Raw genomic sequence first — 23,782 nt, 5'->3', positions numbered from 1 at the left:
CCTTCAGCTGCTAGATTTGAGGTGAAACAATTTCTTAAAAGTGTCCTTAATATTAGACCTCCCAGGAAGCCTGTGTTTTGGAGAAGTTGACTCAGGCTCCCTTTGAACCTGCTGCTTCAGCTTTCTTGCAACATTGTTTCTGGAAGACTGTTCTTTTGTTAACACTTCAGCCAGATGGGTGTCTGAGTTGCAGGCCCTTGTGGCTTGTCCTCCTTTTTTGATTTTTCATGAGGACAGTGTGTCCTTGGGCACTAACCCTTATTTTATGCTGAAGGTGTTTAATGAGCTATCTCTTAATCAGTCTATTCATTTGTCTACTTTTTTTCCTCTCCACAAACTTGACAGCAAGAAGGTGCTGCATAATTTGGACATATATAGGCAACTTAGAGTTTTATTTGGATAAGTGGTAGAAAATGTGGGCCAGCAGACTATAGCATAAATTGTTGCATTTATTAGCTCAAAAGCATAAAAGGAGACAAAACAGACCGGTTGCAGCTGTAAAAATACAAAGCCTTCATCAGTGCAGTAGAGATATATTCACTTCATCTCCCTTATATAGTTTACCAATGGATGAAGCTTACAACTTGATTAGTTAATTATTCAATTAAGCAAATCACTTAGAGATATTCACCAAGACCTGGTGAAAAGAGTGCTCCCAGTTTGATAATCCATTTTTTTTCCTTGTTATTTAATATTTGATGCCAACCTTATTTATTGGTTCTCTGTCCAATGAACATCAGGCACAAGAATCTTACAAATGCCCTATATAAAGGGTCTGTATGACGCTATCGAATGGACTAAATAGCGAATGCTATTTAGTTGATCCGATACTATCGAAATGGCAAAATAGCGAAGTCATGGAGCATCGAATTTTTTCCCAGGGAAAAACTTCGGTGGGCTGTCTTTGGGACTTTGCCATTTCCTCCACTATGGTGCGATCTCGGAGTTGGTATATTTAAGTAGGGGGGGTGTGGGGGTGAAACCCCCCCACTTAAATTTGTGTTTAAGTTTATTTTTTTTTTTACGGAGCAACAAATTTTTTCCCTGGGAAAAACTTCGGTGGGCCATCTTTGGGACTTTGCCATTTCCTCCACTATGGTGTGATCTCGGAGTTGGTATAATTAAGTAGGGGGGTGTTTGGGGGCGAAGCCCCCACTTAAATTTGTGTTTAAGTTTATTTTTATTTTTTTTTACGGAGCAGCAAATTTTTTCCCCTGGGAAAAAATTGCTGTTCCGTTTGTTTGATACTTTCTTGTTTCAATATTATCGGTACGATGAAATAGCGTTCGCTATTTACTTTGTACGATAATATGATATAGACGCTATATAAACATACTGTGGTACATAAAAATGCATCTTTTATTTTTACTGTGATTGACAGAATCTTTGGACAGAGAACCAATAAATCAGGTTGGCATCAAATATTAAATAACAAGGGGAAAAATGGATTATCAAACTGGGAGCACTGTTTTCACCAGGTCTTAGTGAATATCTCTAAGTGATTTGCTTAACTGAATAATTAATCAAGTTGTAAGCTTCATCCATTGGTAAACTATATAAGGGAGATGAAGTGAATATGTCTCTACTGCACTGAAGAAGTCTTTATATTTTTATAGCCGAAACGGTCTGTTTTGTCTCCTTTTATGCTTTTGAGCTAATACATGCAACAATTTATGCTACAGTCTGCTGGCCCACATTTTTTACTGCCATAAGGTCTTTTGGAGCCATGCAGTTGCCGTACTTGCAGGGGCTGATTTATCTACAGATGATTCCCTTTTATTTGGATAAGACCAAGGCTTTCAGAAAATCTGATCAGTTTGTTTCTTTTCATCCTAGATCTTTTGGGCTTGCTGTATCCAAGCAGACTGTTTCTTCTTGAATTTTAAGGCTGTTTCATTTTGTTACACTTTTCATGGGAAGAGCCTTCCTGTTTCAATTAAGGCTCATTCTACTGGAGCTGTGGTGTCTTCTGATACTTTTTTCAAAGGCTTAGATACCAGTTATTTTCTTGAAGCAGCTACCTGGACTTCTGTGCATACCTTTACCAAGCATTACAAGTTGGATTGTATCTCTAGAGCTAGGGGTTTTGCTAGTTTAGTTCTTCATATTTTTTAGGGGATTCTTCTGCCCCTTCCTCCTCCTTAGTTTCCTCTTGAGCTTTGGCACTCTGCAGTTTAGTTAAGAATACTGCAGCAGTGAATGTAAGGACATAATACAGTTGTATAAAATCTTACCTTAATGGTAGATGTCCTTGCCTTCACTGCTGCAGTAGTCACTCCCTCCCTCCATCCCCTAGTTCTTTACCTTCCCAGATGTACACGTTACATCTTGGGTTCCTTGGACTGGTGTCCCTCCTGGGGCAATCAGTTCTGTTTTTGGTAAACCCGAATGTTACCTTTATGCCGTATGTTACGCAGGGAGTGTATGGTGACATTCGGCATACCTTTTTAATTCAGAAGTCTTTGGAAGACTGGCCGGATGTTGGTTTTCCACAGCAGGGAATCCCATATAATTAACAATACTGCAGCAGTGAAGGCAAGGACATCTACCATTATGGTAAGATTTTACACAACTGTAATTTCTCCTATTTCTTTCTTATGTAAGTTAAATCCCCCATCCTTTTTCACCACCCCTTTTTATTGTGATGCTTAAGCAAACTAGCCTGTTTTTTTTCATTTGATGATTGGTATTTGAAATGATGACCAACAGCAGCAGCAGGACTAAGTACTGACTTCTCATGTGCCATGTTTCTCACCATCTTCGTATGAACCTTCTCCCTTGATACCGCTGTCTACCCTTTTCCCTTAAGCTAGCTTTCTGTGCTCTTTAACAGTCTGGCACCCTTCATTCCATTTATTATATTACTAATTCCCCATGTGGCATAGTGTGTAACACATTTCAGAAGTCTAGGTGTAGTATTTCTATTTACATCAATTTTTCCTGATCCAATTATTATGTAACCCAGTCACAATAATTGTTGAGATTAGACTGCATGTCCTGCAGATGACCGTGCATAACATGGTAGGTCAGTGGCCATCAGGGACTCCCATTAATGTTTCCTTGATAATCTTTTCTTTCAGTGCCTACAAGGCTAACTTTAGATTAACCAGCCTATATTTGCAGGGCTGTCTTGGAAACCCTCATGTAAGTTGTTGCCTGGCAGGCTTACCTTTTTCCTTCCAGCATAGTCCAGGTATCAGATATAGTTTTAGAAGGATAAATCCCTGACTATAGCCCAGGTGATCCAAGTTTGATTGCTGTCATGAGCAAATGCTGAAGCTGGTATGGGAATAATAGATATGCCTATCCTCCAGGGTGGGGTCATTTGTTGGGCCATCCAGTGCTACAATCCCTCAGAGGACAGGAGCCATTGCAAAGGATAGTCCAGGAGTAGGGATTCAATCACTATGCTACAAATGTAGTCTCCACTTTGTTGAAGTATGGGTGCATGCACTTGATGGGATATTGGCTACTCCAGTGATGCATGTTGCTTGTATCCTGTCCAGGGGAGGGTTTAGGTCCATACTGTGATGCTGCTGTTGTGAAGATGTCATCAAAGGCACAAACCACCACTGATGCTACCAGTATGACAGCCTCCCCCAACCAGCTTGTAAGCTCTTTGGGAAATTCACAGGGTGGGGAAACAGATGGGACTGACTGATGGGTGAGGCTTCATGTTCATGAGGTACAATGGCAAAAAGCATATAGAAAGAAAAGTCATCACTGATGATATTTATAAAATACTTATAGCTACATGTCAGGTGATGTCACTGGTGGGTGTCTCAACTTAAAATGAACCAGGTAATGGACTGACCAAGAAACAGGTTCTATGTATAGATCCATAGCTTCTAGACAAAGTTGAAAAACTAAGTTCAGTGATACCTCACTTATATGGGTAATAATGGAAACTGCTCAGAACATCAAAAATAAGTAGCTCCATGGCAAGTGTGCAAGGTCATACATCTGTCAGACTGATCTTCGTCAGGTCGTTGGTACCATTGCTTCACATCTTCCCATTTCAGATACATTCCCTGTTGGGGAACCTTCCTTTTTTTGATTTGTGTAGGTCATTTCTGTTAAATGTCAGCTAGGAGAAAGGGCAAGTACAATAGGCAGATCCCATACAAGGCTTGCAAACTATGTGCCTTTTTTGTTTAGGCCTGGAGCACAATTACAAAGCCTGCTCCATGTGCCAGTCATTTGTTCTGAAAACCCTTAGGTCGTGGCTTTCCTTACTTAACACATTTCTCAAAACACATCACCTAAATACTTGGCTCAAACCAAAGTGGTGGAAACTCCAGTGTCTGACATCACCCTTCCTCCAAAAAAGAAACTCAGAAGACTCCAAGATGGTTCACTGCCTCAGTCAGACACATCTGCTGTGTTTTCAGAACTCACGGTCTATCAGATAATTTCTCATTTGCCTGCTACTGGAGGCCGATATGGCTCCCAAGGCCTTGCATGCTGTGAACACCTCGGGCAAACTATATCTCATTAATTCAGGGGATCCATATGGACTCCCTCAAATCTTAGTCAAAGCAGAGTGCCAGGCACTCTTATTTAAGTTCGCCAAGGTTCAGAACAATCGATACTTGTTCAGATGGACGTCACACCTAAAAAGAAAAAGCAGAAAATTAGGCACGTGACCCCCCCCCCAACTTCCAAAGAAAAAGAATGGATGGATTTCTCCCAAGGCTTATTTAAAGCAATCATGACCCTGAAACAACTTTCTTTTGTGTCCCAGCTGCCACAGATCACACTACAAAGACACTCTAGACTCCTTTGTGGAGGAACAGGATGTGTATTCTGATCACTCCTTGGACTGTTCCTCTCAGATGTATTTCCCAGAATAATTTTCATTGGATGAAGGGGACTCCTTATCTCCTGACTCTCCTATTGAGGAGGCCTCCTTTGGATAAACTGTTCAGAACATAATGAGGCATTCTGAATGGCAATCGAAGCAAATCTCATTTGTTCAAAACAGATATAGTCTTCTGGAAATGAGCACACAAGCCATCTCTCCAGTCTTTCCAATACTAGATGCATACCAGGACACCTTTCAGTCTACTTCTTCAGCTCCCGATTCTCAAACTCCAGCACCTAAAAGACCAGACAGGTTCTACAAGGTGCCTAATGAACTAAAATACCTATGTAAGAACTTGATGGCTGACCCTGCTGACTCTCTCTCCTTAGATAAACCTTCAAAACTTTCCCCCCACTGCGAACTCCCTTCCCACAGACAGGTATAGCAGGGCTATGGATAGATGGGGAAAGATGGTCTACACCTCCTCCATCCTTGCATTCACAGTTCTCAACTACCAGATGCAAATATTTGATGTCTATCTTGCAGTCTCTGAATAATATCATGTCAGACCCACAGTCTGCAGATCATAAGCAGGAAATGCAGACCTTACTGTCTCAAGCTACACAAATTGCCAGGCTGAGTTTCAAATGCAGTTATAATGTTATATATTCCTCTTCTAGGGCTGCAGCCACAGGTTCAGTCATCAGACGATATGCATGATTATGCAGTCAGCCTGTCCCTAAGGACTTCAAATCTAAACTCCAAGACTCACCCTTAGACAAAGACCCTTTCTTGGGCCCAGAAGCTGCAAAACTCTTCAAAGGTGTGCACGGGCAAGATAAGACTATGAAGTACTGAAGACAAATTTTACTTTCTACAGTCCCTAGATACCACAGGAATTACCTAGGCAAGTCCGCTTACTTTAAGAGGGACCCTTAGTCCACTCACAAAGAAAAATACCAAGAAAAAGATTTTCAGGCAAACCACATAGAGAATCTCCATTAGAGAAGCCTCCCTTTGGTAGCAAGAACCTGTGACTGACTACCTTACCAACTACATTGCTCCCCTCCTCAAACCTTACACTCCTCTTTCAAAAAGACTTTCTCTGTCTTTTCCTTTCTGGGAAATTGTAACTACAGATAAATGAGTTCTGACTATTGTCAAAGAAGGTTATGCCATGGATTGGGAAGGCAACTCCTCTCTAAAGGGCATGCCTCCTCTTCCACTAAACCAGCTCCTTTTGCTCAACCCTGTCATCCAGAACATAATAGGTCAAGGCACCATAGAAAGCGTGCCATCCTCCTTCATAGATGAAGGGTTATATTCCAGAATCTTTCTGGTGCCATGGAAGGAAGGACATTAGAGACACATTCTGGATTTTTCTCTTCTGAACACATTTCTAGAGGTACCCACTTTCAAAATGCTCTCTCTGCACACCCTTCTACCTTTCATTTTATGTCTTTCTTGCATCACTAGACCTAAAGGATGCCTACCTTCACATCCCCAGAAAATTCCTCAAATGTATTTCCTCTGGCTCAACACATTTTCAGTTTACTGCTTTGCCTTTTGATCTTTCTCTGGCACCAAGAGTTTTTTACGAAGTACCTAGCTGCAGTGGTGGCTTTCTGCTGCACACAGGGAATCCAGATTTTCCCTTACATGTACGACCTACTTATTCAGTGTGTCTCCATAGGCTCCCTCCTCTAGCATGTACATTTCATGGAACATCTCCTCTCCATCCTAGAGTTCACAATCACCTTCAAAAAATCCCATCTCAAGCCCACCCAGGACCTTGTCTTTCTGGGTTGCAGACTAGACTCATGCAGAATTCTTGCCTTTCTTCCTCAGAAAAAGGTTCAGTGTGGTGACCTTTTTCATAAAACTCTACTCAGTGTCTCACTGCACAGTAAATTTCATGGCAGCTGCCATCCCATAGCTTCCTCTGTCTAGACTACATATGCATACAATTTAGTGGTACCTGAAATCAATATGGTTTCAACATTCCTGTCCCTTGGATACCATGATCCCTGTCTTACCCTGCACAAAAAGGAGCTACTGTGGTGGGAAAAGCAGGTCATGCTCAACCCAGGTCTTCCTTTCACCCCAGCCCCACCCAGCCAGGTTCTTCACACAGATGCCTCAGACAGAGCATGGGGGGCTTCAACAGGATCCCACTGAGGTCAGGGTAAATGGCCTTCTCCCTCCTGAAAGAACACATCACCCTAAAAGAAATGAGAGCCCTTCTGTAAGCACTGAAGATATTTTCCTATCTGTGGAAACCAGGCTTACTACTGGTGTACACCGACAACAGCCACAGTTATGTGGTATCTGAACAAACTGGGATGGGGTACATGATCTTACCCACTGTCCAGGCTAGCATGGGAGGCATGGCACAGAGCCACACAAACTGGCATGACTCTAACAGCTGCATATATTCCCTCACAGTAGAATGTACTGGTGGACCTCTTAAGCAGGTCCTTGGAGAACCCTCACCAATTGACCCAAGACAAACATGTCTTTAAAACAATAAGGCATCAGTGGGGAACAGCACAAATGGACCTTTTTACTTTAAGAGAAAACCACCAGTTTCCCCTGTTCTGCACAAGTGTCCTTTCCCCTTAGCTTGAAGGACAGATGCTCTTTCTTTCCACTGGTCATTGAGGTTTCTGTATGCCTTTCCCCCCCAACTGCCACTACTTCCAAAAATCCTTCAAAAATTAAAAAGGAAAATGCAGAGCTTCTACTTCTAGCCTCTTTCTGGCCAAGACAGCATTGGTTTCCCCCTTACCCTCCACCTGTCCTTGGGAAACTATTGGAAAACACCACTGCAACCAGATCTGTTCACTCAACAGCAAGGTCTGCTTCTCCATCCAAATCTAACCTGTTTCACTTTGTGGATGATAGGGTTTTGATCCCTAAAATACACCTTTTCTCTGAGGAGGTAGTTCAGGTTGTACAGGAAGCCAGAAAACCTACCACCAGAAACTCATATGCAGATACGTGAAAAAGATTTTCTATTTGGTTCCTCAAGCACAGCCAGGACCCATTCTTATCAGATGCCCCTTCTGCCCTCGGGTATCTCTGTGAATTATTGCATTCTGGTCTGGTCTACTGTTCCATTAAAGCCCATCTGTCTGCCATTAATGCCTTCTCACCTCTTGATCTTCCTGTCATGTCCAGGATGGACATCAAACTTTTCTTGTGGGGAGTCTTACATCTTAAACTCAAGAAAACCTATTTCTCCTTTGTGAAATCTCAACTTTATGCTGGGAAAACTTACCTTGCTCCCTTTCAAGCTGGCAGCTTCTGCCTCTTTAGCTCATTACATTTGAGTGGCGCCTCCAGGTGCATCTGCAGTTAACTCTTACTGATGCCTATAGGCATCAAATATTGCTTGTTCATATTTGCATCAGTAATTCTAAAACCTTGCTATGTACAAGGTTATAAAAGATTCCATCTTAAAGCTTACACAATGGCAAACTCAACTGCATTAATATTTGACCTGTGTCTAGTGCAGGTAAATAGATGTTAACTGTTTTTATGATATTAATTTAATTAGGTATAATTTTCACATTTTTCTAAATCTGTCAACAACCAAGGAACACAGAGAGAACTCCTAAGCCTCATCTGAAAGCTCTCAGCTAGATCGTTTGTGCTGAAGAGTTAGGCATTTACACTTCTTTCATAATCTCTATGGTTCCAGAGATATGAACATTTGTTTGAAATTTGAGGAGATAATTTAATTCTGTCAAAAAGCTTAGGCTCCGCCCATTGGAAGGTACAGTGCAAATTCCTGAGCTCCATTGGAATGAATGAGTTAAAATTCTGCACCTCAAATACTATCCTCCTGCTGGTTCTTACCTCTGCTCACAGTGTGTCTAAACTTCACTCTCTTATGGCAATTCCCCACTTTCACATTTCTCATAGGGACTGGGTGTCTCACAGGGCCAATCCATCATTCATGACTAAGGTGGTGAATGAGATGTCCCTCAGTCAGGCTGCCCACATACCTATCTTTATTTTCCTGATCCCTAGAATAAGGGGAAAGAATTCTTCACTCATTAGGCATTCACAGGGAGCTAAGGTTTTACTTGGACAAAACAAAATTTATGAATAAAACTGACCAACATTTTGTTTCATTTACAGATTCCAAACTGGGTCAACCCTTCTCTAAGAAAACCATTGAAAATTGGATATTGAAGGCTATCGCCTGTTACACATAGTATGGGAAAGCTTTGCCTTCCTACTCCAAAGCACATTCCACTCGGGCAGTGGCCTCTTCTGGGGCATTCCAGAAGGGTCTAGATGCCAGATCCATCTTGGAAGCAGCCACCTGGTCTTCTGTGCATACCTTCACCAAGCATTACAAGACTGATGCCTTTTCAAGATTCAGGACTGCCTTTGCTAGGTCTGTCCAGTCTGGTCTCCTGACCAGTTCTTCCTCCCTTTAGCCAGCCTCCCTGTTCTCTACCTTCTTCAGCCCTGGGAATCACCCATATGTTAAGAAGACTGTAACTATGATTTCAGTCAGGACGCAGTGCAGATGTCCTACTGATCACTGTTATGTATTCCTTTCCTCCCTCCATCCCCTCTTCTCTTCCTGTGCTTCATTATTTATCTTTCCCTTTGTTGTAAGCTATCACCTGTAGACTGCTTTCGGGGGAGTTTACTGACCTGTTTGAGCTACATCCCTCCTAATTGATCAGTTTCCTCTATCAGTAGTCTTCGGGTCACTGGCTTGGAGATGGTCTGTGGTACTCTTATGTATGTCCACCTATATAACCCGAAGCATATGAGCTGTGGTCCCATGTTGGACATATGCCCTTGGGAAGGTAAAGCTTTGGTACCCTGACCGGATGTCAAAGGGCTGAAAACCTATATGTTAAGAATACTGCAACAGTGGTCAGTAGGACATCTACTGTTTTTGTAAGTTCTTACACAATTGTACTTTCTTTTTGAGAATCCAAACTCATATTTCAAAGAAAAAGTCCTGAAGATCTGTTACTTAATTGCTTTCAGGGTGTGTTTGTGAACAGAAAAGTTATTTTGTGCTGAAAAGTTGCTTATTCATTTCAGCGGATTGTGTACTATTGACTCTGCCCTTTTCATGACTGAAAAAAGGGCAAACCATCTGTGTTATAGACATGGTTCATGTTCCATAGGCTTCGAGTGTGTTTATTGCCTGTACCTGTGGATCCACTGTGGTGCAGCAGTAGCATTGTTGCCTCACAGCAAGAGGTTCTCCCATTCGATTCTCGGCTGAAGCGCCTTCTGTGTGTAGTCTGCATGTCCTCCCTGCGGTCGAGTGGCGTTCGAAAGACATGCGTAGAATGAGCGTGCCTTCGTTGAAGGTTGGGCGTCGAGCTGGCACCTGTAAAAAAAAAATCTACTGCCAATCATTAGCGGACCGGAGTTCCACTGTGGTGACCCCTAACCAGGAAAAGCCAAAAGAAGAACAACCTATGGATCTGTTTTATAATCCATATTTAGTGAGTAGCAGTGATGTGAGACACTTCCAGGTCCACAGATACGATAGACATCTTTTCATATGCTCAGAATGGGACATTGTTTACAGAAATGCTAGATTTTACAGGACTAGCTACACCTTTTGAAAGGTAGCCATTTGATAATACATGGCTCTTTACAGTGAGTCCAAGACTGAATGAATGAAAATACATGTTTTCATATACCAAGTCCAAATTGCTGCATCTCAAGACTTTTCCTTTTTCTCCAATGTATGATGATGTTGTATTTGGTAAAGTGTGGGTGGTGTGGAAGCCTTGCCCTCACCCTCAAGAGGTGGGAAGAGGCTTGGCACCTTGCAAAAAAATAATTTTAAAGAAGTACAGAGATGTTTAGCATTCACTGTTCTGCATTTTTGTACTTTTTTTGTAATTCTGCAGCTCGCATTTACAAGTCTCAGAATTAAAATAGAGAGTAGTATGAGTGTGGATTTTTGCTTTGTTGCCAAAACAGTGCCCTTGCATTGAAAGTTATTGATCTGTGATGTTTCATTTCATATCAGTGTGTTTCCAAAGGCTTACAGTCAGTTGTTTGATATGAAATTGCTCATGTCACTGTTGCTTGAGTATAATTCTTCAAGATGGCATTGTCTTCCTCTGTGCTGTTGCTGACTTCATTAAAGGCAAGATGGCAGTGCTCTAGGTTATTATGTTTTAGGTTTCACTAAGCTTGTAGCCTTCTGGAGAAAGAGCGATGTCTGTGTGTGTGTGTGTGTGTGTGTGTGTGTGTGTGTGTGTGTGTGTGTGTGTGTGTCTGTGTATATGTATATATATATATATATATATATATATATATATACACACACACACACACACACACACACATATATATATATATATATATATATATATATATATATACACCTTTATATGGTTTACACTGAAATTTACGAAGTACAGGATATCGAGTGACACCTGGTTGAATCACTGTTTTCAAAACGGCAGTGTAAAAAAACAAAAGTGCTCGATTTTGAATGATTGAGTGACATGTTACACTCAATCATTCCTGATTTGAAGTGCTGGGAGATCACGGTTCAGTAGGGAACAGGGAATTAGCCCATTTCCTCAATGTAGTGCGATCTCGGAGTTGGTATGTTTAATGCGCAGGTGGTGTGGGGGGGTGCAGCCCCTCACATGGGGAATGCAAGGGGGTGTAGCCCCCTGCAAAATAATAGCATTAACATACTGTTGACTGTGAAGTGTAATGGTACATTAATGTGCACAGCATGGTTGACTGACTTCACCTCCTGGTATGTCAAGTACATCGAACAGTGGTCGTCGATGTATTCATTCTCACCTTGGTTTACTTTTCAGCATTCCAGATTCAGCATTTCGGGTCGACATTCTAAACGGTTGACCGAAGCAGATTTGGAATGCCAATAGTAAATATATATATATATATATATATATATATATATATATATATATATATATATATATATGTGTGGGTCTACTTCAGAATGTCGACTTTCATATGGCCGACACCATATGATTGACATTCTGAAAGACCGACATTCTGAAATAGCACCATTTATCTACCTTGAAACACAGTAAAACTGTGTCCCTGCACACCCCCTTCTACTTAAATATTCTCTCTCCGAGATCGCACTACAGTGCAGGAAAGGGGAATCTCTCAGTCCCGCACTGTAGTGGGATCTCTGCTATCATTTGTCGGCCTTTCAAACGTTTGCTCATATGGTGTCGGCCATATGAGCTTCAAACATTTGAAAGTTCGAACAAATGAAAGGGCTCCCATATTTTGGTATCGTCTTATAGCACCAAAAGTTGTGCGTGTGCGTGTGTGTGTGCGTGTGTGTGTGTGCGTGTGTGTGTGTGTGTGTGTGTGTGTGTGTGTGTGTGTATTTTTTTTTTTTGCATGTTATCTTTTTCTGTAAGGCATAGTGACCTCAGAGTGAGAATAATAAAGTAACTGAGCTGGGGGTACAGAGTCACTTTCATCCTGCAGAAAGTTTTTTTTTTTTTTTTTTTTGTGATCATTTTTGCTGTTGGCTTCACAAGTTAAAGTACAAGCATTTTGAGACTGTGTGTATTTAAAAACTGTTATTTATGAGCAAAAGTTGCTGAGGAGATATAATCCGAGTGTTGCTGTTGTTTCAAGGGTAAACAACATCCATTTCACACACAGTATCTTGATTTTCTGGAAAAGGAAAGTAGTTTTTTTCTGAATATATCCGTACATTTGCCATTTTTTATGTTTCCCCCCACAGGACACTGTAGTTCAAATTTTGGGGAATGTTGTGCAAAGACGAGGGACATTATATATTCAATAGGTTGATGCCAGAGAGTGATCGAGAAGTTTTCTTTGTGTAAGATTACTAATTCTAGAACTTCCATGTAGGCCCTAGTGTCATATGTTAAACTTCTACTCTGGTTATCTCTTACATTTGATTGCTGGCAGTCAGTTGTTTTAAATATCTACTGTTAGGGTAAAATGTTAAGTTCATTCTCTCTCTCACACACACACACACACACACACACACACACACACACACACACACACACACAACTTTTGGTGCTATAAGACGATACCAAAATTCCTTATGAGCCGTCTTGCATGATGTACTTGCTTTGCCAAACTCTGTGCTACCAGACTTCCATTTTAAAGGAAGATGTACTTTTCTACTGCCTGTTTGTTAAGAAGGCCCTAAGATATTGCATCAGGGTAAGGACTTCAGAAGAAAGTTAACAACTGTTTTTTTTTCTGTAGGTTTGTTTCACTTTTGACATTGTGTTATCAGGCCCACTTTTGTTTGGTTTACAAAGTGCCCAGTGGCTAGTATCACTTTCACTATTATTTTTTAACACAGATTGCAAATAGAAAGTAGCAGAATGTCTGTTTACCAGGAAAAGGTGTCTTAGCCCAAGCAGAATTAATTTTTATGCCCGTCACTGAATGTAAAAAATTAGCATGTGACAAAATTTTCCACAAAGCTTCACAGTGACATTAAGTGAGACTTTAGAAAACAAGAGGTTAGCAATTTCTTCTGCCTTAACGCTTTCAGGGCAAAGTAAATTTAATGTAGAGGACAAAACATATTGGGATTATTAATGAATATTTGAAGCCATTTTCAGTTGTGTATTTTAGAAGAATTGTAAAGGATGTCCCTCATTTTCAGCTTGTAAAACAATAGAAATATGAACTGTTATATCTGTGCTTGATCAGATACAAGCAATATATAACAGGCAGAATAGTCTGACTAGTACTGTGACTGTGTCACAATCCCAATGAATTCTGCAGAGGCTTAATTAGGAAAGGCAATCAGCTAACACAGAAAAAGTTGGTGGAAGATCCAAATGGAAAAAAAAGCTGTCATGGGAAACACAGTACTGATGACAAGGCCAACATCACTGCCAGTTGTTTTCAAGTCATTCACTGTTATCCAACGAGGCTACTGTTTACCCAAGCTCAGTTTCTACATTTTTGTAATCCACACAAGTAGATTTTCAGTCTACTGCCATCCCCCCAAAATCTAACTAGGCTCCTTTTTTGTAAGTCTAATCAACCACTCCAAGTTTTGCTTCAAAGGATTTTTATATGCTTATTGGGGAATTATGGTACACAGTCTTTGCAGGTTCATAGGTGAAACTGCCAACTGCCCTGAAGGGCCATTTCAAGCCTAACCAATAACATGAGGTCAGAATCAAGCCCTGTACCTTGTGTCAGTGAGGTGAAGACTTTCAGCCATCATGTTAAACCCACCTACCTGAAACAAGGACTTTAGATCTTTAGTCTAATGCTCTCCCAGCTGAGCTATTTTGGCCTTTGGGTTTTGGTGTGGTGCTGAAATATTTAATGCATACCACGTTGCAGCTTAGTAAGACGTTGTCCTGTTCGATTGTCAGCTTAAGCGTCTTCTGTGTGGAGACATGCGTGAATGGGCGTACCTTCGTTGAAGGTTGTGCATCAGGCCTAGCAAGTCGGTACGTAAAAATCTACTGCCAATCATTAGCGGACCGGAGTTCCGCTGTGGCGACCCCTAACCAGGAAAAGCCGAAAGATACAACATTGCCTCTTGAACAACTTGTGATTGAACCAGTCAGCCACATTGTACTTTGTAAGGGTGCAGCCAAAGGAAACATGGCATACATTAAGAAGTGGGGACTGTTAACAGCTGTGTAACTCTTACTAAAGTCAGTGACAAAAGGATATTGAAAATAAGGTGATTATTATACCTCTGGAACCCGTAATAAAGGTTGTGTTACAAGTGAGGCAGGACCATGAGTGAGAAGTACCTGATGTTGCTGTTAGTGTTTACCGTAAACATGGCTGGCAGACTGCAACCTAGGTTTCAAAATAATTATAGCTCAACTACAGCTGAGTGGCAAAAATAAATTCATTAGGAAAGAAACTGGGCCTGACAAAAGCAAACTACAGTAAACTCTCAGTTAACCGGAACTCAAGCAACCGGCAAAAAAAAAAAAAAAAATTGAAGAACTACAGTACACTTTTTAAGTGTTGCACCTTCTGTTTTCCCCCTGTAGAAACGTACCTTACGTTTTTAGAGGTTTAGAGTTTTAAAAAGAAAGACAGGAATAAATTCCCTCCCTCCCCAACCTGAGAACAAGTCAAACCAAACAAATAGTGTAGGGTACAGTATTAGTGAGGCCCGTTTTTAATCATAACTCTCAAGCAACGAGAAACTACAGTTATCCGGCATCTACCAATCTCCATATGTGTTGGTTAACTGAGAGTTTACTGTAGCAGAAAAACTAAGTGAACAGCTTTTTCGAATCCATACATTTCATGTATGTCAAAGGCAGAGAATTGTTTTACATTTTAGATTACTATAAGTTTTCAGGAACAGATGCAATAATAAGATTTAAAGGCTGTTGTGATTTTATTTTATGCAATTGTATGTTTACACCAGAATTTGAATATTTTAAAACTGATCTAGTTCATTCTAGGGGAAACAATGCAAAGTATATTTTCTGCACAGGAGTAACAGTAAGCACTGAGGGGAAGGTAATGGAAATAATGCAGATGTTTTGCATACAGTCGACGAACAAAGCACTGTGGCAGGTGCATTTAATTGGTCTTATCAATGAATTATTTTCAATTGCAGCTGAAAAGATCAGGAGAGGATGGTGGAAGTAGTTTTTGGTTTAGTAATAACATGGTGAGTAATGTGGTGGACTGCTGTACTGAATATTGTTTAGTAAATGCAGACGAGTGTAGCACATGAAATCTTATGGGCACATTTCAAGCAATCAGATTGCTAAAGTTATCAGAAAAGAGAACGTCTATTTCTAATACATAAAAACTGGTTGTGCTTAGTCCATGAGCTTTCACTTGTATTATGTACAAAAGAAAAAACTTATTTTATGTGTCTTTATAGCATGTCAGAGGTCCCCCCAATGTGCCTTATTATTATACCCAACATAGGTAGGTAAGTGCTAGGCTAGCTGCCCTTTTGGGTTATCTTAAGCCTAACCAGTTTCCCTTTCAAAGGTGAGAATCAAATTATGTACCTTGTGTCTGTGAGGTAAAACCCTTAGCCATTGTGTCAAATCCCATGGATCAGAACTAGTTTAAACCCTGTTTTGCGACCTGTTTATTGGCACCTGTGGTATGATCCATTGTATGTGTAGTCCATGTGGGTGAAGGCAGAGTGGTTTGATTAAAGCATGTCATACCAAAAAACACACTGAGTAACTTTCTTTACATTTTACATATTACCACTATTTCAACATTGTAATGCCGCTGTGGTACTGCGGTAGCTTTGTTACCTCACAGCAAGAGGTTCTCCCGTTCGATTCACGGAGTGGCTTGGGAGTGCCTTCTGTGTGGAGTCTGCATGTCCTCCTCGTGGCTGGGTAGCGTTCAAAAGACATGCGTGCGTAAATGGGCGTACCTTCATTGAAGGTTGGGCATCGAGCTGGCACCTCGGCGTTTCGTAAAAATCTACTGCCAATCATTAGCGGACTGGAGTTTATTTTATTTATTTATTTTTCATTTGTTGACCGGGAATGTCCGACTAGGTTCCACAGAGCCTGTTTTCAGCGGAGGCCCGGGGAGAAATGCTCCAGATGCATGTCTTTGGAATGTGGGAGGAAACCGGAGTACCCGGAGGAAACCCACGCGAACACAGGGAGAACATGCAAACTCCACAACAGAAGGCACCCCAGCCGAGAATCGAACCGGAGAACCTCTTGCTGTGAGGTGACAATATTAACCACTGCACCACTGTTCCGTTGTGGCGACCCCTTACCGGGAAAAAGCCGAAAGACAAACAACAACCACTGTTTCAACATTATTTCATTGACTTTATGTAAACAAATACTCAGCCGTTAAGTCTGCATTCAAGCGTGTGGTACTTTTTATGTAAAAGGCTTACAAAGGAGTGTGCTTATTTCAGATTGCACATAAAAACAGAAGGATATTTTGCTAAAAGGAAATACGGTTCTGGAGTCCTTGATAGTCTTAGGGGATTGCATCCCTACCAGGAAACTAATCTATGCAAAAAGAGGAATCTCTTGCATCTTGCACTGAAGACTGCCAGCAGTGGAAAACAGTGGTTGGGGGTATGGCTTACTATGACTTGCAGTTTACATGTTTTCTAGTTTGAAAGATGGTACTTTTAATCTGTGACTCAGAATTTTATTGTGCTTGGTTGAAGCATTTTTCGCCTACCAGCATTCATTGTCTGTCATCAAGTATTGTGTCTTTTATTATTCCAAAGAGGTTGAACAGAGTTGGTCATATGAGCTGTCTTGTATGTCTGAACAGTATATCTCATTTTTCTTTCTTCTTCTGGTAGCAGTACATTTTTCCTGCAGTGCCAAAATGTGTATTCTGACTACTTCAAAAAAGTCTATTTTCTTGTTTCTCCTTGCAGTCTATTGATCCAGGGCAGCAGTTTACATGGGAGCACTCGAACCTTGAAGTTAACAAGCCTAAGAACCGTTATGCCAATGTTATCGCTTATGATCACTCTCGTGTCATTCTCTCTCCCATTGAAGGTAATCCTTGTGACTTGTATTAGTACTATTGTGGCTATTATTGACTACTGTGTGTCTGCTGGCACACTGGAACAGCTTTCCCATACATTTAGCTCTCTGTGGTATCTGAGTAAATGATGAGTGATGCAACTCTCAGAGGACAACCAGATTAGCAGAACTAATGAGAAGATCCTCCAGAACAACAGGGGACGTACTGCAATGTATAATTCTGCTCAAGCTACCACTGATAATTGTTTTGTGAAATTTGGGGCCAGAGGGCTTTTGGAAGTGTATAAATGTATTACTTTATTCAAATTGTAGTCTCTAGGTCCTTTTCATATACAGATTGTACTTTAGTGCTGGCAAAGTTCCTAAATCATACATTTAAAAAATCTACCCACAGAGACCAAGCAAGATGCATCTCAGAGAAATTTGTTAATGATAAATTAGGAACTGTTCATATCATTGATGCAATGAGCAAAGGTAAATTCTCACTGTATGAATTGCTACATGATGACATGCAGATGTAATCATGTTCTGCCACAGTGCATGCAACTTTTGCTTGTAGATGTACTTAAATGAGCCGTTTTATAATAGTGTGACAAATTGTATTAACTGTATCTTTCTGTATTGAGGGAAGACTGTATAGTTTAGGCTTGGTTGTAGGCAGCAAGTGCATTTGTTGTGTGTATTGACCTTGATTTAGGATTAAATTGGAAAAGTTGCTTGAGCAGCAAGTGTCCTTTAGTAGATAGACTTCAAGGGGGAGGCCAAATGAAAAGCATAAAAACTAGTTAGTTTTCTATCTCTTTGGCTAACAATGGCCTGATCTTGGGTCCCACCAAAAAAAAAATCGAGTCTCCAGTAGCTAAATGTTTTATGGAAAATGGTATGTGGGACTAGGATGCTGGACAGGGGGGTGAAAATTAAAATAGTGGTACACACATGCATACATAACTAGAGGTATTGTTTTTGTACATCTTGTCAGGTAGATGGACAAAAGATGTCCTTTTACCAAAGGAGGAATGGGACTTTGTAGTTTTTGTTAGTAACGTACTCTGTCATTTGCTGCAGAGGGTTATATTTATTTCCCTGTTGCAGGGGTTGTGGGCTCAGTTTATTTCCTTGCAGTTTTTCAGATTTAACAGTATCTGAAACAGGCTAACAAAATGTTGTTGTTTTTTTTTTTAATGCATAAAGTACAGCAAACATGCTTCACAGATAAAATGAAGGTAGGCAAATTTGTGAACTGGAAAGTCTTGGGAAGAACTCTAGGACAGAAGACTGAATTCACAATGAGTGCTTGCAGAAACGTAGTTTGAAGGATTCCTCTGAGGTTGGAAGTAAGCTCTACATTTCTCTGGCATATGTGGCAGCTGAAAGGAAAGCCAGGTTGCTTGAAAGCGGTTAGGAGAAGCTAACTACCCAGATGTTAAAGCATGTAGAGTTGTTATCTTAAAGATGGAAGTTATTTTCTTATATGGAAAGTGAACTGTGTTAGAGTGTTGCTTATTGCATTGATGTAAGTCTGTGTATGTTTTGTGACTGAAGTTTCTGTTTATTCCTTTCTTCCACACAACCAGGAAAGACTGGGTTTAGTTTCTTTTCACTTAATTTATGCAGAAGCTTGCAATTACATCATTTTCTAATTGTGTTAATTTCAACATCCTGAAAACAAGGAAGTTATGTTTCATGTTTAATAAACCTGCATTAAACTTGAAAAGATGGATTTTGTGATAATATATTGTGATCTATTTTACGTATATGGTCATGTTACGTTTGGTAGCACAGGCAACTGGTAGGATAACTTTTCGTAGAAAAAATAAACAGAAAGCACTTTTGGTAGAGGTTCGTTTGGTAGACTCGCATTTAATTGTATTTATGTACTGGTTTTATTTCTCATGTTGAATTTTAAGAAGTGTTTTATTTAGCTGATGTTTGCTGAATGTGCGTTCTTGTTTCTGATGGTTTTTTTTTTTGTTTGTTTTGTTTGCTATGCTTTATAAAGTTAGTGATGCTTTAGTGAGTTTTTGTAAGGGTTATTGTCAGTGAGTAATGCCTGTGTGGAAAACTGTGATAATTGATTTCAGTGAGAAATCACAGCTGGTACAGTGTCTTAGTATATGTTGACAGTGCTGTTTTAGGAGATTTTTCTCTTCTCCAAGTAGATGCAACTGTAGTCTTGGTAAAGTCCAAGGAATGTGGAAAAATGCTTGCAGTTTTATTTTTCCTCCCTTGTGTGATTTCAACAATTTTTTCTACCAAATGTGTTTCTACCATTCTTGTATGAGATGAAAGGCAATGTACTCTTGTACTGCAATCTTTCCTAAAATATATGTATATCATACAAATACAGCACTCAGGAAAATTTTAATTTATCCTTTAATTAGTGGAATGCTTTTGCCATTTAAACCGTTACTTTTTTAAAATACCTTTATTAAATTGTCACTTGAGACTTAGACAAAAATGCATTAACAGAAATGAAAAACCATATTAACATTTTTTTCATCATCACATATTTGTTTTTTTTTTTTTTTGCAGTTGTCATTAGTCCAATGTTACATAAATTGCTGAATTCCTGCCTTCCCTAAAATCTTGCTCCTCCTCCTGAACATTATTCTGCATGTAATTGTTCTCACGATTTTCATTTTATTTCTATGTAATTTGTTCCTTCCCTTTTCTAAAGATCCCTCTTACATTTATTTGATCTTTTATAATGTTTAGTACTCCAAGTACAGCTGGGTTAGAATTTGATTTCCATTTTCTATTTTTTTTTTGACAGCCAACAGAATGTAGGCATTTCAGATCCTGTGTCTCAGCTCAAAAAAAATCATATCCTTTGTTACAACCATTTGCTCACCCAGTATTTCTGACAGAGCACTCTTTAGGGATTTTTTTAAAATCTGCCAACTTCTTACACTCCCAGTATATGTTGACAGTTACCTCTTTCTTCCCTATCACATCTCCAGTATTTGCTATTTACCTGAGGAAAATTCTTTTAAGTCTACTTAGAAATTGCTATGCAAAATCTCCAAGCAAAGGTACCTAAAACTTCAGGACTTTTTCCAGTCTTTTCTAATGTTCTCTGATTGATTCTTTTGATTACCATGCAATATTTTGTATGGTCTTCTAATTATGCAATTTTTTACAGCAGTTTCTGTTCTAGATTCACCCAAAAACTCCACCAGAGTAGGTCTTTCAAGTAAGATTTCCTCTATCCTTTTCTCTTGGCTTTTACTCTATTAGTCTCTGGTAGGGAAGTCAGTCTCTAACCTGCGGTCTAAACATCATCTTGGCATCATCTCACTTTATTACCTTTCCATCTCTAGTTATTTGTTCCCAATACCTTGGTTTCTTTGCAAGTTTTCTCCCTTGCCTGTTTTCTGTACCCCTACTTGGAGTCAGCCCCATTGGCAAAAATCTGCTTTCTCCATTTCCATGTTGGCTTAGTTCTTATAATACTTTCTGCTATTTTATGGATATAATATTCTGTATGGTTGTTGTTATTCTTCTTGAATATCTACATCCAAAACCCCACTATCTCTCTGTTTTCTGAACTTCCCCCATTTCATTATCATTCCTTTCCATTTTGAATTCTAACTTTCTGCTTGGGTTATGTATACGAGCCTTAACTGTGTAGCTCTAAAATATCCCTTCAAATCAGGTAATCCTAAAACATCTCCTTCAGTTGGAAGGACAAACTTATCCCACTTAACTCTCGCCCTATTAATGTATACAACTTCACCTTTGGATGATAACAATATGCCTGACCCATATAGAAAATTAAAGGGACTAAAAACATTTTCACTTATTGTATCTTACTATCCATATCTGTAAAAAAGTTTCAGTTTTTGTGTTATCTTTTGTTTAGTCTATTCCCACACACCCTTAGCTGCCACAGCAGGTGCCTTTTTAATACATACTCCTGTTTACTTCATCTCATCATGTCCCCATAAATGTGGGTACTGCTGAAACAATTTCTATGTGGGCACATAATTTACTGCTATAGACTTTTTTTCATCTTCATTAATTTTATATCCTGAAAAGACTTGAAACTGTTTCAAAATGTTCCACAACACTATGATATCCTTTTTTGGATTTATCAGGTAAAAAAATAACATCATCTACAAATAAACTCAACTTTCATTGACTATCGTACCAATTATGACAGTAACTCAAGTAAACTATTTCTGTCTAAATTTTTAGAAATGGAAAGTTTACGATGTTTTAAAAAACATTTCAGACTAATAGTTTCATTTAACCCGGGGGGATTATCAGAAAATAGTCTAATCTGCCATAAAACCTCTCGTTGCTCAACATAATTCTTAAAATCACCGGCTCTACCATCATGTGTGCATATTTCCAAAACAGTGAACATAAACTTTTTAAAGTTAATACAAGAAGTTGAATGTTTGTATAAAGCATTGTTATGGTTTTTTGTCTTGATGGCATATAAATGTTCCTTATCGTGTGCCCAAGCTTCTAGTGGTCATACCAACATAGAAAGCTGGGCACACGGAACATAAAGCAATATAAACAAGCCCACTACTTGTACAGTTAACATAACTTGGCACCTCTAAAATCCTATCAGAAGTGACAACATTGATAAACGGACCTTCAAAAATAAAACGACATACGGTACAATTTTCACATCTAAACATGCCTTTTTTGTTGTTATTGCTGGAAGTAAATGGTATATTACCAGTGCTCGCTCTCTCTAAAATGGTTTTCAGCGTGTTGTTTTTACGAAACACAAAATTGGGTTTACAACCCACTGCTTTAATGATGTCTTGGTTCCCTTGAATAACTTTCCAATTGTCTTCTAGTATCTTTTTAATCCTAAAACAATCTGAACTCATTTCAAAAGAACAGTAGTGTTCTACGTTGGCTTGGTTCCTAACCCGTGTGTTTACTTCGTTGTCTTTGTTCTGGGTTTTAGTAAAACCTTTTATCAATATTGGTGGAAAAAATAAAACACGCTTGTTAAAAACCTCGGTTCCTGTATCCATTAAAAAGTTCTCTTCATAGCCCCTAAGACTAAACAAATACACAATGTAATGAAATTCGTGTATAACATCTATCTCCCTAGTGGTCATGCGACTGGCTCTTATAAATTGTCCCCTAGGGATATTTTTAATAATATGCTTCGGATGACCACTAGAGAAGTGTAGATATCCATTGGTGAAAGTTCTTTTTCTATGAATTTTACTTTGAAAACAGTTATCAGCGAAATCCCACCAAAGGTGCACGTCCAAATAGTTAACAACATTTTACATATTTCTAGTCCAACCGGAACAAACGACGAACTGGATACTGTTATTGATTTAGACGGATCCCCTCACGGAAACCCAGGGTGCAGAAACAGGAAACCGAGCAAAACGTCCAAAGTAAACATCAGTGAGAACGCCTGCTGTTTCCAGCTACTTAACCGAGAAAACAATCCATTTTTCAATTTGAACCGCGGGTCCTTCGACAGCAACAACGGAGAAATCAACACTCAACGGGACCTGTTACTGAGGTTACTAAAGAGGTACAAGTCTTTAGAGATTGAAAATTATTATTTTTTAAGGTGTATTGAACTCGGAGTCGTTCCTAAAGGTCTCCGGTTCTTTAAATGTCCTAATGGCATCAATGTAGGACATCCGTTTTTTAGTTCTTTGGTTGATTTTTTTAATGAGGCAGGCATTCGTTTTCTACAACTGCTTATTGAGAATAATGTTAACAAAATGTCTATGTTAACCAAAGAGATTAAAGAAGCCGAGGATTTCATCAAACACCGGCTTTCAGAAAGTCGATTTAAAACTTTTTTTGCTCATTTAACCAACGATTTAGATTTGCACATCAATGAGGTTACTACAAGAAAGAGGTCGAAACTAGACCGTGACATTAATATTTATGATCATAAGGCAGCTTATAATCAATTTGTACCTGGTTTTCGCAATTCTACGGCCCAAAAACAAAGGTCGAACTTTGTTCACCAGCCTAACAGTTCTTCCTTTTCTTCATCTAAGCGTTTTCAAGGTAACGCTGACACCTTTACTAATAGTAGTCCTAACTACAATGTGTCCTTTCCACCTTTGGCGACTGGTTCTGTTTTTTCTAAATTAGGTACTAATTCGGACAGTACATTGGACTGCAACAAGACTGTTGTCACTAATAAACCTTCTGATGGCCACCCTAGTAATTCCATCGACCCTGTGGTCATTATTGCCAACAACAAAGACAAAGGTGTGACTTTACCAACTGACGGTTCTTCTAAAAAGAACAGTTCTAACACATACGGTAGAAGCTCTGTGCTCACCAGAAGTAGGACTTTTTTGGGCTCAAGTTCGTCAGGGGACGAGGCATAAATGATGTTACAGATGATTTTGGCATAATTAACTTGACTGATTTTTCTTTCACTACGGTTGAACTATCTGTGTTAAAACATGGCTTCAATTTTATTCCTAGTCAGAAGGCTGACTACAGTAGAACCATTATAGATATTAAAAAATTT

The 23,782-nt window shown here is 39.5% G+C and overlaps 1 protein-coding gene across 32 annotated transcripts in view; it reads left to right on the top strand.

The window, feature by feature from the left end:
• Window positions 1–23,782, top strand: part of LOC122787386 (receptor-type tyrosine-protein phosphatase S-like) — a 3,272,784-nt gene that overhangs the window by 3,009,709 nt on the left and 239,293 nt on the right. For all 32 annotated transcript variants that reach the window (XM_044054059.1, XM_044054057.1, XM_044054056.1 and 29 more), the window contains one exon: window positions 17,184–17,307. In XM_044054059.1, coding sequence (XP_043909994.1) covers window positions 17,184–17,307 — 124 coding nt within the window. The remainder of the gene's footprint in view (window positions 1–17,183; window positions 17,308–23,782) is intronic.

This window comes from Protopterus annectens, chromosome 13.part0, assembly GCF_019279795.1.
Source record: "Protopterus annectens isolate FY-2018-M chromosome 13.part0, PAN1.0, whole genome shotgun sequence".
Lineage (NCBI taxonomy): Eukaryota > Metazoa > Chordata > Ceratodontiformes > Protopteridae > Protopterus > Protopterus annectens.
This window is presented reverse-complemented; position numbering and strand designations above follow the sequence as displayed.